At 41.6% G+C, this 15,852-nt stretch overlaps 1 protein-coding gene across 4 annotated transcripts in view; it reads left to right on the top strand.

Annotated features, from left to right (window-relative positions):
* Positions 1–15,852, top strand: part of LOC104150004 (BDNF/NT-3 growth factors receptor) — a 213,159-nt gene that overhangs the window by 52,884 nt on the left and 144,423 nt on the right. For all 4 annotated transcript variants that reach the window (XM_068924589.1, XM_068924588.1, XM_068924590.1 and 1 more), the window contains 2 exons: positions 2,535–2,635; positions 4,168–4,267. In XM_068924589.1, coding sequence (XP_068780690.1) covers positions 2,535–2,635; positions 4,168–4,267 — 201 coding nt within the window. The remainder of the gene's footprint in view (positions 1–2,534; positions 2,636–4,167; positions 4,268–15,852) is intronic.

Genomic DNA, 15,852 nt, shown 5'->3' with positions numbered 1-15,852 from the left:
AATGGCTGTAAAGTACTACCCTGCTTGAGTTGTGATTTACCTCAGTTGGCATTGATATATGTGGCTGCGCAAGGTACTAAGTACCAGGGAATTGAGCCCTGAAGCAATCGGAGTCCCACATAGCGTGAGTCAAGAGGCGTGACCCTGTCTGTATCTGAATGCAGTGTGTCTATATCAGGATTTCATAATAAAATGAACAGGAACTTGTTTAATTCAAAATTACCCCTTTTTGGTTGGATAGTTGTTGTACATGTTTTCCTTGCCTGGCTTACCTGTTTCAAGAGGCTTTGAAAATCTAGCACTAATTCAAATACAAATTGTTCAGTTATACAGTGGGAAATGGCAATGCAGCACTGATATACCAAAGCGGCCTACTTTATCCCTTTCCCATTTTAATATAATACTGTATTTGGAGATTTACAGACCCAGACCTTAAATACTTTGCATCGTTCTCACTAGTCCTTTCTTCAGTGTATGTTTTCCAGTAGCTTAGGGTAGAAATGAATATAAGCACAATTGCAAATACAGTTCATCAGCTTTTTGTCCCCCACTATTTGCAGGATAAAATTAAAATCAATAAATTTTCCTCTTAAACATTTATATTATAGAGATAGAGCAACGAAAGCTCTTAATATTTATTTTATACATTGGTCCTATTATATGGTCAAAGCTATCATAGTGAAGATATTGCCAGCAAATCATAAAGAAAGCCCAGCCTTATAGCCCAAGATACTTGTTATAAACTGGATTCTTTGCTGATCAAGAGCATAGGTGCTGCCTGTAGGTGAATAAAACTGAACTCTCCTTTGCTGTGGCAAAACTTGTAATCACAGTCATGGATGGACTGCACAACTCCTTGTCTCAGTATCCAGGCCACTTGTGCAAGCAAGGAATTCAGGTGGGATTTATTTTGCAAGAAGTAAGGATTGCTGTTCTTTAGCCTTTCATTACTATTTTAACTTTGCTGTAGAGGAAACTATAGACATAGGGATGCAGTGTTGAGTTGGAGAATTTAAATGGTAAAAGGCAGGAAATTATTATTATTTTTTTCTCCTCATGAAAGCTCCATAGACTTGATATGTACTACGGCTTGAAAAAATCCTGTCCTTTAGCATGTATGGTGTAGACCCAGAATAGACTATATGAGTTGGTTAGACAACCTGGCTGGACCAACTGTAGCATTGGTGGCAGAAGTAGCTGCGTAGATTCAAATAGCAAAGAAATCTGCAGCCTGATGAGTGCTGTGCAGAAAGGAAGTGTGTTTGTGCATGCATGAAGATCAAGGCCGGTGCAGCTTGTTGCTAGCATTGACAGCTGAGCTCTCCAGAATAGCCTTGAGAGCTAAAGAAGAACTTTACTAAGGCCCAGTCCCTCCCTCCCCTTGCCTGGTGGCAGCTCTGAGGTCAGAAGAGTTCCTGCCTCTGCGGTTTGTGTGAGCTATGGCTCTGCATTTTACTTTTTCATATTCACAGTCACAATTTCATCTGTAGGCTTGTGGCAATTATTTTAATAAAAATATAGATAAATACACAATTAATTGCAAATTAAAATTACAGTGCTGGAGGTGCATTTGTAATAAATGCACTTATTGTCCTTGTTTGTTTTTCTTTCATCTACACCCATATTATGCTCAAAATTGAAACATTATGTATATTTCTAGATGTAATAATATATTTAGCCTTTTTTAAATGCATGCATCAAAGTTCATATGTGTATTATTTAATTCTTGTTATCTTGTTTGAATAATTCTGAGAGAAAATCATAGACTGCACATGGCTTTATTTATAATTATTTAAAAATGAAACACGTTTATTCTTTTGATGGAATTGTCCTGGATTCACTCCTGCAGATCTATGAGTAGTATTGTTTTGATAAATCAAACTTCTTCAGACCATCTCAGGCACTTACCTTTTTTTTTTTTTTTTTTTTTTTTAAGGTTTACCTGTATGACAGGTCAACATGTTAGACTGTAATCTCTATGCACACAACAGTATTTCTGATTATTTTTGACCCAAGAAAAACAGTTATTTCACATTTCATAGCAATAAACTAGCTAAAAGGTCATCTGCTAAGTTCTCTTCTGCTAAACAGAAAGTCCCCAAGCTAATTTCTAAGGCTGTCCTATATTTGGCTGAATACAAAGCTAGAAAAGTTCAGTGTAGAGGGCAGTCTTTCATTTTTAATGGTAAGTCAGAAGCACATAAAAAATAGCTTTATGGATGGAGCTCTTATTTAACTCTAGTTTTTCTAATATATATTATGGTGTAGATTCCTTCTCTATAATGCTGCATGGAGAAGCAGCTTCTTTTTTCAAGTCTGTCAGTCATAGCACATTTATTCAAAATTACCTGCCACAAGGACCCCCCCCAAAATGTATCAGGTACAATAGAAAAAAAGGTACTGTTTTCAAAGAACTTGGGATGCTAAGAGGTGTGATTAGTGTTATGGTATTATAGAAATGAAATAAAGACAGACAACCATTTCCCCTCTAAGGTTACGAAGTTATAAAAGCAACCTTTTTTTCCTTTCTTAAGAGTATGAAACCACACCTAATGATCTTGGAGACACCACAAATAACAGTAATCAAATCACTTCTACGGATGTTTCCAACAAAGAGAATGAAGATAGCATCACTGTAAGTATATACATTGTTTCCTGATCTGTAACCTTGGCAGACTTTTCGACTATTCAGCTAATGAAACTGCAGAGATTGTAATGGGACCCTAATGTACCAGAACACCAGAGCCATTACTATGTTGTTATCCAAGCTTAAGGGGCGGGGAAATTGATTCACCTTTCCCTCCCATCTTTTTTGAAAGAGTAGATCACTTTTCATTCCAAGTAAAATTGTTAATTTGTTTCATGCCTGCCTGAACAACTAACTGTGATTTGCTAGTTCAAGACTTTGCTTCTAATTTTAGCCAAGGAGAGCAACTCTTTATTTACAAAATTAAAATTGAAGGTAATTTAAAGACTGTTGCCTGAGTTCCAATCCCAGAACTCAGCTACTGCTCACAAAGAGGACATGCTGTAATGAACTTTCAAATTCTAATTGTATGTTTTAACATGTGATTTAATGTAGTTTTTTAAGATAATTTGTAGCACATCTTATACAGGCAGCTGAATTGGTGGATCTGCTTCTTTGGTGCCTTGCCTCTTATGCTGTCTTGGACTCTGCTGAATTATTGGAAACTGGTAGCGGGTGGCCGGTCTGGTTAGTTTTGCTGCCTCCCTGCTCCAGGCATTGATGATGCCACAAGGTGTTGAGCAGTGGAGAGTGTGTGCATTTGTGAACCAGTGGGTGAATTGTGAGTTGAGAAAGAATAGAAGAGGCGGCTATGCAGGCTAGATATTGTCTCAGTACATATGGCTGGAAGTGGTGGGGGAGGAATCTGTTTTGTGCAGGATGGGAGAAAGCCTACCCAGTGGCTCTCTAGTGTCGATGGTTGGGGAGTGAAAAGTTATAAGAGTAAGGACAGATGGCAGAGTTCCTAAAACTTCTCTTTTGTTCTGTTTCTGTCTATTAAGTGCAGTGGGGCCATAGCTCTGACAGCCTCCAGTCCCTCACCTTGACACTGTTTGCTTCATGGAGATAGACTGCTGAAAGATCAGGAGGATCCTAGACAGTCTCATCTCTCCTCATAGGAGAATCACAGAGTGGCTGAGGTTGGAAGGCACATCTGGAGATCATCTAGTCCAACCCCCATGCTCAAAACAGGGTCATTTAGCACAGGTTGCCCAGGACCATATTTGGTTGGGTTTTGAGCATCTCCAAGGATGGAGACTCCACAATCTCTCTGGTCAACCTGTGCCAGTGTTCAATCACCCTCACATTAAAAAAGCTTATAAGAAAATACTTGTTTTTAAATTTGTTTTCTTATAACATGCCACTCAACTGGAAAGAAAAGGGCATTCCCTCCCACATGCTTTGAATGCGTAGGATGTTGAGAAAAGTGGTTCTCAGAAGTGTCTAAATCCCTCTTCTCTGCAGGGTGGAAGAAACCTCAACAAGTGGCTTCCTTCTGTACTCCTTGATCTGAGTGCAAATGTTTCCTATTTCAAATGAATTTCTTTACCTAATTGGGTTAATCTGAATTTATGGTGAATGAATTTGAAGATAGTTCATGAGAACAAAACAAGTAGGTCTGTTTTTGTCCTCTTTTTTAGGTTTATGTTGTGGTGGGAATTGCAGCATTGGTGTGCACTGGCTTAGTGATAATGCTAATTATTCTGAAGTTTGGAAGACACTCCAAGTTTGGGATGAAAGGTAAACAGAGTTGTTTTTTATATTGTCCATAATTGTTATGGCTTGTACAAGCATTTACCATGGGCTTCTGCATAAGAACAGTCTAGATGAAGGGCCATCACATTGTGTGTTTCACTTACTTGCCAGGTAAGTAAGGGCAGAAACAGACATAAATAGGAATACAGAATTTTGGTTCAAACTGTTCTACTTCTGTTTTTTCTTATCACAGATCCCATTTCTCTCCCTTCCACTGCCCAGCCCCATGGGATGCTTCCTGGAGTAGAATGTTAGTTGAGTCAGTCTAGGGAGGTAGATGATAAGAAATGAAGCTTATTCTGATATGAGTTTGATTATAAATATTTGACAGTTTGAAGTACCTCTTGCATACAGCATAGATTCTCAAACTATACTGTAAATGCAGCCTTGGGGTAACAGGTTTAAAGCTAAACAACAGCAAGAGGGGAAGGTGCGTTTGCAGTGCATCCTGTCACACTGACACTTTTTGATGGATGCATTTTCTAGAGCTTCTGTGTGTGCCTTGAAGTGGCAGCTGGAGAGTGGCAAGTGCTCATGTTCCTGTGGAAGGGGAAATCTCAGCCTGTTCGTTTATTTTACAGCCAGATGGAGGTACCTGTAACAGCTCCAGTACAGTATTATTGTACTGATCTCATCCACCCGCGTCTAGAGCTGTGGGTGGAATTGTATTTAAATGCACACATGCACGCACATGTGCACACGCACACACACACACACAAAACTTGTTATCTTGCTGAGAGGCCTAGAAGGTGCTTTGCTGTGTGCTAAAGGAGACAAGCTTTTGATCTTAAGATGTGTGGTTGAGGGTCTGTGGAGAGAGTGGTAAGTAATCTTTTGGTAGGTTCCTGTTAACCTTATGTCTTTCCTCTCACTTGTGCTTATGATGTAGCATCACAGAAGCTTTTTCCCCATGGTTGTATGTTTTGGTGAATCTCACTTGTCCTTGACAGTGTTCTTTTCAGAGTTATCTAATGTATATTTGGTATCTCTATATTTTGTATAGAGGAGAGTTCCTAGAACAGATGCAATTTGAGCAGAGCAGAAATGTAGATGGCACATATTAACTCACTGGGATGGTAATCTCCTTTTCTTTCACCTCCTTCTCGTGACCAGTCTCTGCTCTTTACGGTAGCATAAAAGAGGACAGGCATTGTGAAAAGTCCTGAAAAACAACATGGAGCCTGTGGGATAGAGCTGCAGAGCTTTTGATCAAAGACTAGAAGAAATTCCCTAGAACTGAACAAAAGTTCAGGGTAAACTGTCTTTGCGGCTAACACTTTCTGAATTGCATTAGACAACTGAAGGAAATGGAAGAAAAATAAGAACAATAACGGGAAATGCCTGAGGTTTGGGCTTTAAAGCTGAATGCTTGTTAGATTTTTCAAAATTTTCATTATAGTTATCAACATAGCATTACTGGAGGAACTAGGAAGTAAACTCTACCCTGAAGGAAAATGAGTAAAGTTGTATTTTGCATGGTAATGTAGTAAGCTACCTTTCAGGGAACTCCTTACTTATTGGTGATTCTTGAGTATCTTCAAGTAGAACTTTTCTGACAAAAATAACGGTCTTGCATAATCAGTAATTTTTACTTTAGTAGTTTTCTGTTGCAGAATTGTCCATCTTGTTATGGAAACAGTTCAACCCTAGGTTTCCAAGGAGCAGAGTTTCACACACAGTCTCACGCACATATAACAGCAAAATTAATTATTTAATTAAATGACGGTACAACAGAGTAACAGCTTGAGCTGGGTGCCTTCGGGGAGGGACCTAGAACAAAAGAATTCTTAGGTAATTATACTTTTTACAGTCTTATTTCCCCGCCTGCCAGTGAAAGTCTCTTCCAATCTTCTTTACTGAGTCGGTGATCTCTTTCCCTCTGATTGGTTCACGTCTACCTCCTGGGACGGTTGCTAGATGTTCCTGCTCCACAGTACCTTATCTTATCTGAAGGTCAGCCGTTACCTCTGTTCATTCTGGTCACTGTTCTGTACCCTTGACGGCTGGTTCTAGCTGATTTTGCAGTCGTGTTGTCAACAATGTTCTTCAGATTACAGTTCAGTCCTGTAGCCTGCAGGCTTAACCTACTTTAGGCACTTATGCTAAGCAAGAGTCAGACTTATGCTAAGCTGAAGCCAAGTCAACTACAATTCCCTCTTCTAACAATCTAGATCATATTTGAATAAGGATGTATTTTTGGGGGGGAATGACTGGTCAAAATTAAGGCAGCAACCACGTATATGGAGTTTATTTTATTCTGTTAATTTGACCAGTGATGGTTAGCAAGAGCAGCAAAATGAGTTCACTGTTCAGGTACACTCCTTCAAAAACTAATCACTGGCATGGTATGTGTGGTAATGGTGAAATGTCACTATGAGCTACAAATAAAACCTGAACTTTGCATTAGAAAGGAATGATGTTCAAATGTCCCTTAAAGTGAACCTCAAACTTCTCTGAAGTTTGTATTCACACCTGAGCTTCACAATATGGGTCTATCTATGGATCCAAAGTCCCAGAAACACTTTCTTGATTAATCACTATCAGTATTGTTTAATTTGTATTAAAGCAATATTTTAAGACCTGAAATTAGAACATCATATGGATATGTAATACCCAGAATGTTAATAAAAAATTGCCTGCTCTGAAGAGCCTGCAACACAAGCATATATTGAGAAATAATAAATGAAGATAAACAACCTGGGGATATTTGAGCATGAGGAAAATAAGGCAACAGTGAAGAGAAGTTTCTTACAGTCAGTAGTTGGTCAGTATAATATGTTTAAAATGTGTATCTTGGAAATTCTGGATAAAAGGATCAAACCAGCTACCTGTGAATTTCACGAGTGGTTTGTCATTGAGTTCAGTGAGAGCAAAACTAGCACCCAACTTAAGATGCAGACATTATTTTATAATTTGTGCTCTAGTAGGGAAATGGGAAGTAATAAAATATCCATATTGCCATGGAAAATATTTATAAAACAAGGTAAAATCTTCTTCTTTTCAAATATTCCCCAAAATATGAATGAATATTTTGCCTTCATAAGAAGGAATTTCCTGAATTATATAGTGCAGTGATACACAAAAGGCTGTGCTTCATTTTTCTATTCTCTTGTGAGAACACAATACAGTCACCTCAGACACCCTGTCCTTAAACATCCCCCTCTACCCTTCCTCAAACAATAATTTAGGAAAAAAAACAAAGCAGTCACTCGATAACTGGAGCAGTAAAACTGGTGCTCAATGGTATTGTTTGTGTTATCAGGTGCTAATAGGGGAAAACGTTCCACTGAAAATCAGAAAATGAAATGTGTAAATAGGCAGTCAGCATCGTGTTCCATATAGGTAATATCTTTGTAAGGGATAAATTTTTTCGTCCCTTCTGGGTTCATGGCAGGCATCTGCAGAGCCTTAAAGATGATGTTATATACTACTAATTTTTTTTTAATGCCAATTTATCCCATTTTCTGCATGGGCAGGGATCATCTATCCCCTTCTTGCACTGTTTCCTTGCTGAATCCCTCCTCACTTAAAGAGCTAGTGTATGGTTGGAGGTTGGGACTGAGCATGACTAGTCTGCCCAGAAAGAGGCATGGAGCAGGTGGTCGTGCTCTGAGCTATGCTGTGTCTGAGGGGCTGTACCTAGAAGCACTTTCACGTGCTGAACAGCCACAGAGACTGTGGCAGAGCTCACGTGTCCCTCCTCCCCCCCCCCTTCTGTTGTCTTCTGCTCAGGTACAATCCTGGTAATAAAAAGGTCCAATTTACATGACAGGGAGCACCTGGTGTGCTGGGAGCTTCCAGTACGTTTGCTGAACAGAATCAGTCTCCATTGAGATGTGTTAAGGAGCTGTGTAAAAATAACTTGCCCTCTCTTTTGGCTTCTCTCTTCATTTTGTATATCTAACATGAAGGGACAACTTGGGATACATTCATTTCACACTGTTACCTTGCCAAATTACAGTAATATAGTGCTTTTGCAGGTAAAGAAGACAAGCAAATCAGCTCACCACCAGTAACAGAACTAAAACACTTTGTGATGTCCTGGATTCTGGTTGAAGTTGGGTTGCACCATATGTGGCAATTCTTTTCACTCCTGCCCTGCTTCTTTTTACTTTGTCTTTTACAGTTTGGGGAAATAGTGTTCTGATGATTAACTTCAGGATCACTATTAGTGCAGAACTGATCTGTGATTTGTGCTGAGAGATTAAAAAGTGTTAGTATGGAGGAAAAAAAAATTATTTCTACTCTGTGGATAAACTTTCATGTTGTACTAGACTTCCAGATACTTTGGTGAATTTTGCGATGCCAACTGGTAAAACCTAATTCTCTCCCTTTCTCTGCTTGTGTACATCTTAAGCACCTTCTTATAAGCAGTTTGTTGGTAACAGCTTTGTGTGAAAAGCTCCTTTTGGTTCCTTGAATCTGGAGGTGAGGTTTTTAGACCCTTGCAAGAGGCTGCAGCATAAATGGCAAAAACTTCTGTTAATTTCTTAAATATATTTATTAAGCTCTGGGTTGCTCTTATGAAATGCTTTGGCTTGCTTGATTGCTGGAGGATGTGAAAGTGCTTATGGTGAGAATTCACTGAAGGCTGCCAAGATATCTTATTTTGTGTCTATGTATGTCTGACTCCATCTATCCAGCATAGGGAACCGGAGCAGAGAGGGCAGGAGTAGGTTCATGAACTTCCCAAGAGGATTTGTGGAAGAATAATTCTGCTCCTGTTTTATTTCACCTCCCCTGTTGAAAAATGAGTGTAAATAAATAACTGGTTGCAAAATACCTAGCTTTTTAGTTTGCAAATGTTTGTTAACATATCAACATGTCACTAAGCATGGACCAAAGTACAGAGGAAACTGATGGAAGGTAACTTGGCATAATTCAGTTAAGAGGATGAAAACATTTTTGCTAATTTGAACTGAAGTAAACTTTGCCACAGGGTGTGCATATTCAGGCAATAAAGCAATATCTTACTTGTTAGGAACTCATTGGAAGTGGATGGAAAAAGATCAGGGTATTATCATAACTGTGGAGGTAAACGGAGTGGTTTTTTTGTGTATTTGTGTATGTGTTCTTTCCAAAACCATAAAGGAGGGAGAATCCACCCATCCCCAAACCAGCCCCTTTTCTCTTAAAGTAACAAATAGAATCTGACAGAAATAGAGGGAAACAGATATGTACTTAGTCCCTTTGGGGTTAGAGGATTTTTTTTTGGAATGTTTGTGTGAAGCTTCTGTCAGTGCTTTGAGCTTTGTGCAATAGTCCAAAGGTAAGGGAACAAACTGAGTCTGAAAGTTCCATCATAGTTGGGCAGTGCCAGCAATCTTTTCATGTCTGTGGGCTTGGGTGTCCTATTTTGAAAGGTGCTTCTCCTTGCTGGAGTTCTCTGAACTATCTACCATGTCCTTAACAGAAATCCTGACAGCAAATTATTTGTGTTTTTGTGATGTTTCAAGGCTGCGCTGCTCTGGGTACAGAAGTCTGTCTTGCTTTGTTCAGATAATGGGATGATGGGGATTGATTTTTAATAAATAAAGCTATGGTCCTTTTAGGACAAACAACTTCAAAATACTACCTTTCCTTCAAGCTCTTGTTTCATTCAAAAGACATGACAAGCAAGTAACTTGGACTATCAGTCAGGATGTTATGCTTTTCTCACAAAGCTGATTAAAAGTTATGAACAAACCCATGGGTTTTGTCTGCAAAAGTCAAAACAAGGTATTTTCTCCTACTTCATGACAGCTTCTTTTCTTGCACGTGACTTCTATAACTTTTGTATTAGGCCATGAACCTACTTTAAATTTTTTTTAATAAAAAGTTGGTTGTTCTGAACATGAGCACATGCCATAGTCATGGAATATTTTTTTCTGTGTGTCATTCACTATGTTGTTTTTGCTTGTAAGCTCTTGTTATGTTTTGAGCTTTGATCCATAAAATGGTACAGGAGAGGGCAGCTTGGAACTTGTCTTCCATTGAGGCATTTCACATTTGTCTTACAGTATTTTAGTTTAAGTAAGAAATGCCATACAACTACATGATAAAAGCTACCTTAATCATCAATATTGTCATTCTGCACTTTTGATAACAGCTTCTGACACAATGTATCCATTATGACTTCAAGTCTTTAACCTTCATTTATCTGAGTAATTGTATTTATAAGACTTTAATCTGAACCACACTATTATTTAGAGAGGAGTGTTTTATCATTCTGTCTAAATATGGCAATTTGTTGAGGTCTTCGCATATTCTTTTGGATGCAACTTCACTGCCAGTAGGAGAAATCTTGTTTCTCTCATATTTGTCTATGAGTAAATGGTCATGGCATTCTCCATTTTAATAAGTTTTGTTTAACTCCACGTTGTTTGGGGAGAGGAGACAATTGCAAGAGATTTCAAAACAAACTCTGCTTCTTGCATGCTGGTTTGCTTTTTGGAGCATCAAATTACTCTAAGCAAGTGGCTTGAAGTACTGATATGGGAAAAGCAAGTTGAGAGTTTATGGGTAAGGATTAAAAGGCAGGCTAACATGGGTGACATGGCTGTGGGGGTTTACCACAGGCCACCTGATCAGGAGGAGGAAGTAGATGAGGCCTTCTACAGACAGCTGGAAGTAGCCTCACAATCACAGGCCCTGGTTCTCATGGGAGACTTCAACCACCCTGACACCTGCTGGGAAGAGAGCACAGCTAGGCACAAACAGTCCAGGAGGTTCCTGCAGAGCATTGAGGATAACTTCTTGACACAGGTGGTGGAGACGCCAACGAGGAGAGGTGCAATGCTAGACCTTGTACTAACAAACAAAGAAGGTCTGGTTGGAGATGTGAAGGTTGGGGGCAGCCTTGGCTGCAGTGACCATGAGATGGTGGAGTTGAGGATCCTGCGAGGAGGGAGCAGGGCAATAAGTAGGATCGCAACCCTGGACTTCAGGAGAGCAGACTTTGGCCTCTTCAGGGACCTGCTTTGGAGGAATCTCATGGGGGAGGGGCCCTAGAAGGAAGAGGGGTCCAAGAAAGATGGTTAATATTCAAGCATCACCTCCTCCAGGCTCAAGATGGGTGCATCCCTCTGAGTAAGAAATCCAGCAAAGTGGGCAGGAGACCTGCATGGATGAGCAAGGAACTCCTGGCAAAACTCAAACAGAAGAAGGAAGTGTACAGAATGCGGAAAAGGGGACAGGCCACTTGGGAGGAATACAGGGACGTTGTCAGAGCATGCAGGGATGCAACGAGGAAGGCCAAGGCCCATTTGGAATTAAATCTGGCAAGGGATGTCAAGGACAACAAGAAGGGCTTCTTCAAATACATCAGTAGCTAAAGGAAGACTAGGGAAAATGTGGGCCTGCTGCTGAATGGGGTGGGTGCCCTGGTGACAAAGGATGCAGAGAAGGCAGAGTTATTGGATGCCTTCTTTGCTTCAGTCTTCACTGCTAAGGCTAGCCCTCAGGAATTCCAGACCCAGGGGACAAGAGAGGAAGTCTGGAGAAAGGAAGACTCTCCCTTGGTCGAGGAGGATCAGGTTAGAGATCATTTGTCCAAACTTGACATCCACAAATCCATGGGCCCTGACGGGATGCATCTGCGAGTGCTGAGGGAGCTGGCAGATGTTATTGCTAGGCCACTCTCCATCATCTCTGAAAGGTCCTGGAGATCAGGAGAGGTGCCTGAGGACTGGAAGAAAGCCAATGTCACCCCAGTCTTCAAAAAGGGCAAGGAGGAGGAGCCAGAAAACTACAGGCCTGTCAGCCTCACCTCCATCCCTGGAAAGGTGATGGAACAGCTCCTCCTGGAGGTCCTCACTAAGCATGTGGAGGACAAGAAGGTGATCAGGAGTAGTCAGCCTGGATTCACCAAAGGGAAATCATGCTTGACCAACCTGATAGCCTTCTATGATGGGATGACTGGCTGGGTAGATGAGGGGAGAGCAGTGGATGTTGTCTCCCTGGACTTCAGCAAGGCTTTTGACACTGTCTCCCATCACATCCTCCTAGGTAAACTCAGGAAGTGAGGGCTGGATGAGTGGACAGTGAGGTGGATTGAGAACTGGCTGGATGGCAGAGCTCAGAGGGTTGCAGTCAGTGGTGCAGAGTCAAGTTGGAGGCCTGTAGCTAGTGGTGTCCCCCGGGGGTCAGTCCTGGGTCCAGCCTTGTTCTACTTATTCATCGATGACCTGGATGAAGGGACAGAGTGCACCCTCAGCAAGTCTGCTGATGATACAAAACTGGGGGGAGTGGCTGACACACCAGAAGGCTGTGCTGCCATTCAGAGGGACCTGGACAGGCTGGAGAGATGGGCGGAGAGGAACCTCATGAAGATCCAAAAAGGCAAGTGCAGGGTCCTGCCCCTGGGGAGGAATGACCCCAGGCACCAGGACAGGCTGGGGGCTGACCTGCTGGAAAGCAGCTCTGCAGAGAAGGACCTGGGAGTCCTGGTGGACAACAAGTTAAGCATGAGCCAGCAGTGTGCCCTTGTGGCTGAGAAGGCCAAGGGTATCCTGGGGTGCATTAGGCAGAGTGTTGTCAGCAGGTCGAGGGAGGTGATCCTGCCCCTCTACTCAGCCCTGGGGAGGCCTCACCTGGAGTCCTGTGTCCAGTGCTGGGCTCCTCAGTACAGGAGAGACATGGCACTCCTGGAGAGAGTCCAGCGGAGGGCTACCAAGATGATGAGGGGACTGGAGCATCTCTCCTATGAAGAAAGGCTGAGAGAGCTGGGCCTGTTCAGCCTGGAGGGAGAGAAGACAGAGGGGATCTCATCAACGTGTACAAATATCTGAAGGGAGTGTGTCAAGAGGATGGGGCCAGGCTCTTTTCCATGGTGCCCAGTGACAGGATGAGAGGCAACGAGCACAAACTGAACCACAGGCAGTCCCATCTGAACATGAGGGAAAACTTCTTCACTGTGAGGGTGCCTGAGTACTGGAACAGGTTGCCCAGAGAGGTAGTGGAGTCTCCTTCCCTGGAGATATTCAAAACCTGTCTGGATGTGATCCTGGGAAATATGCTCTAGGTGACCCTGCTTGAGCAGGGAGGTTGGACTGGATGATCTCCAGAGGCCTTTTCCAACCTCAACTGTTCTGTGGTTATGTGAAGGTGGAGATGCTGAATTTATTATTTAACTCATGTATTATTGCATGTTTTGCTTAAGCCATTGGGTTGCTTATGGACTAGAAGTAAAATATGATTAAAATGGAAGAGCTTTTGCTTCTTTTAGTTCTAAATCAAGTGCAAAATAAAAGCTTTGTATCTTCAGCAAAGACCTGCAATTAGATCCAGTTTGTCAAATGTTCCAGCTGGTTATAAATCTGTAATGAGCCCTCAGTGAGGGTTTCCGGGTTATTTTGTGCCTTGTCTGCCAGGTGAGTGGGAGTTATGCTCAAAATGTGGGATCAGTTTGTAGCTCTGGAACATGCTTGAGCTTGGTCAAGCCACTGAAATACTGAACTTGTTGATTTCTCCATTTCTACCTATCGAAGTAATTTTGTACTGTGTTGTACCTTCTGTAATGCAGTTTCTGTGGGCATCAATCCTTTAATGTTTTTAGAGCATTTCGTTATTTAGTCAATGAGTAGAATGTAAAAGAGGGATTAATTTGTGTGATTCAGTGGTTGTAAGCTCAGAGAGCTCGCAGCCTCTCTGAGTTGCACAGCTTGGACTTCAAAGCCATCACCTCTGGCTTGTGTGCTTTACAGCTGTATCACTCAGACTCATAGCCAGTGGGGAGCGGGCAGGGAACAGGCTTTGTGCTGTTCACCTGGCTCACAATCTGCTCTCTGCCTGTATTTGAAGGACCCTTGGGGCGTACAGTACCCACAGCACATTGCATGAATTCTTCTAATGGCAGCAGAATAGCCTGTATTAATGTTTGCCTAGAGCACACAAGGAGAGGCCAGTGCAAGATGAGCCATGATGCACAAGCTTCAGACACCACAAGAAGTAGTTACAGGGCCTGCCTAGCCACCAAGCTGGCACTCAGAAGCACAGAAAGAGGGAAATGTAGCAGAAGAGACTATTTACTGTTCTCCAAAGTGACTGAGAGCTGTGAGAGTTTTTGGGAAACCCCCAAGAGGATGACACCATGCAGAAATACTGTGTTTGTGGCTACCACCAGCTAAGAAGTTGACTGCTTGTTTTAATTTGACCCTCAAATAGCTACAGTGTGAGATATTTAACAAATGAACAACTGGATCAGGAGCCAGCTGAAGACTTTTAAAATATGGGCTGCTTTTAGAACGCATCTCCACAGGTTATAGCAAAAGGATGGATAATGGAGTTCTAGAGATTGCAGGGGGGAACGTTAAGAGAACATCACAATAGTCCTCTCCAAATATATTAAAGGAAGCCAAGATGTTCTGGTTCAGACATTAACATGGAAAAGGGAACATTTCTGTGAGATACAGTCCTGCTGCTACCTCTTGCTACAAATCACAAAAAATATAACTTATTGAAAGGGCACAAACACAGAGGGACTAGACCACAACACTTTCTTGGAAGCCCTTGGCTATTACAGCTTGCAACCACAGCCACCAGCCCAGGTGTCTGAGCAATCCCAGGTGAAAGAGAGGGCTCTGGTAATGCAATTCACTGATTTTAAAAGTATTTCTCTCTAAATTTCAATTAGTGGCAATGTCTTCTGAGAAGAACCAAAGTTAAAATTTCTCCTACTTTAAAAGGCCAGATAGAGTATATCTCCATGTTGGGGCTGGCCCTGTCAGATCCAGGGACAAGTGTTGGATCCACGAACATTGGCATTCCTCACTAGCATTACAAATGAATTCCTCTAAGTTGTGCAAGTTTCCACATACTCTCTGCAGACATCTCTATATAGTTGATCTGAATTCCAAATTTGCAACTAGCTGTACCATTAATATGGTTTACACTGCATGGAACAAGTGAAAGACCTGTGATTTTGGGCTGCGGAAAGTTATGGCAGCGTAAAGATTGAGCCCAGGTGTGCTAAGTGCCACAACCATGGCCTATCTTCTTCCCTCCTGGTACTCCGTGAAGAAGACGCACTCAAAATACAAAAGCAATTTGAGGGAAAATGTCAGATTCTGAGTTCTCAGGGGTGCTGGCTCTGTATTATTATATACATAATGTTCAGAATGGGCAAGAAGAAAAGGGACTGATGGAGGGAGGAGGACCACAGTCAGACTAGCTGGCCATACTACCAGGAAGAAGTAAAGCTTCAGGAGAAATACTTTGTATTCTGTTGGGGACATGTAAAGGACTTTTTTAAAAACACGTCTTATGTGGTTGCATTATTCCACTTGGTGCCCCAGGGCATTCACCTAAACCAGGCATTTGAAGAAATAACAGTGGCATTGACCTTTAATGTTAAGAATAAAATTAATCCAGGTTAAAGAATAGTTACTAAATAGTTGCTATGTCCATTTTATTTCATGATAAAGGACCTTGTTGTGTTGCTTTTCTTCTCCTCTCCACACCTTTTTTTGAAGAAGCGGCAAAAAAAAAAAAAGTGAGCCTGACTTATTTACACAATGGCCCCTTTATACTACCCTGCCAGTAAATGAATGTAGATGGGAACTGGACTCATTTATATTGATGGGAGGGTTAGC

This window comes from Struthio camelus, chromosome W (genome assembly GCF_040807025.1).
Source record: "Struthio camelus isolate bStrCam1 chromosome W, bStrCam1.hap1, whole genome shotgun sequence".
Lineage (NCBI taxonomy): Eukaryota > Metazoa > Chordata > Aves > Struthioniformes > Struthionidae > Struthio > Struthio camelus.
The sequence above is the reverse complement of the archived record's forward strand: the minus strand, read 5'-3'. Positions and strand labels throughout refer to the sequence as shown.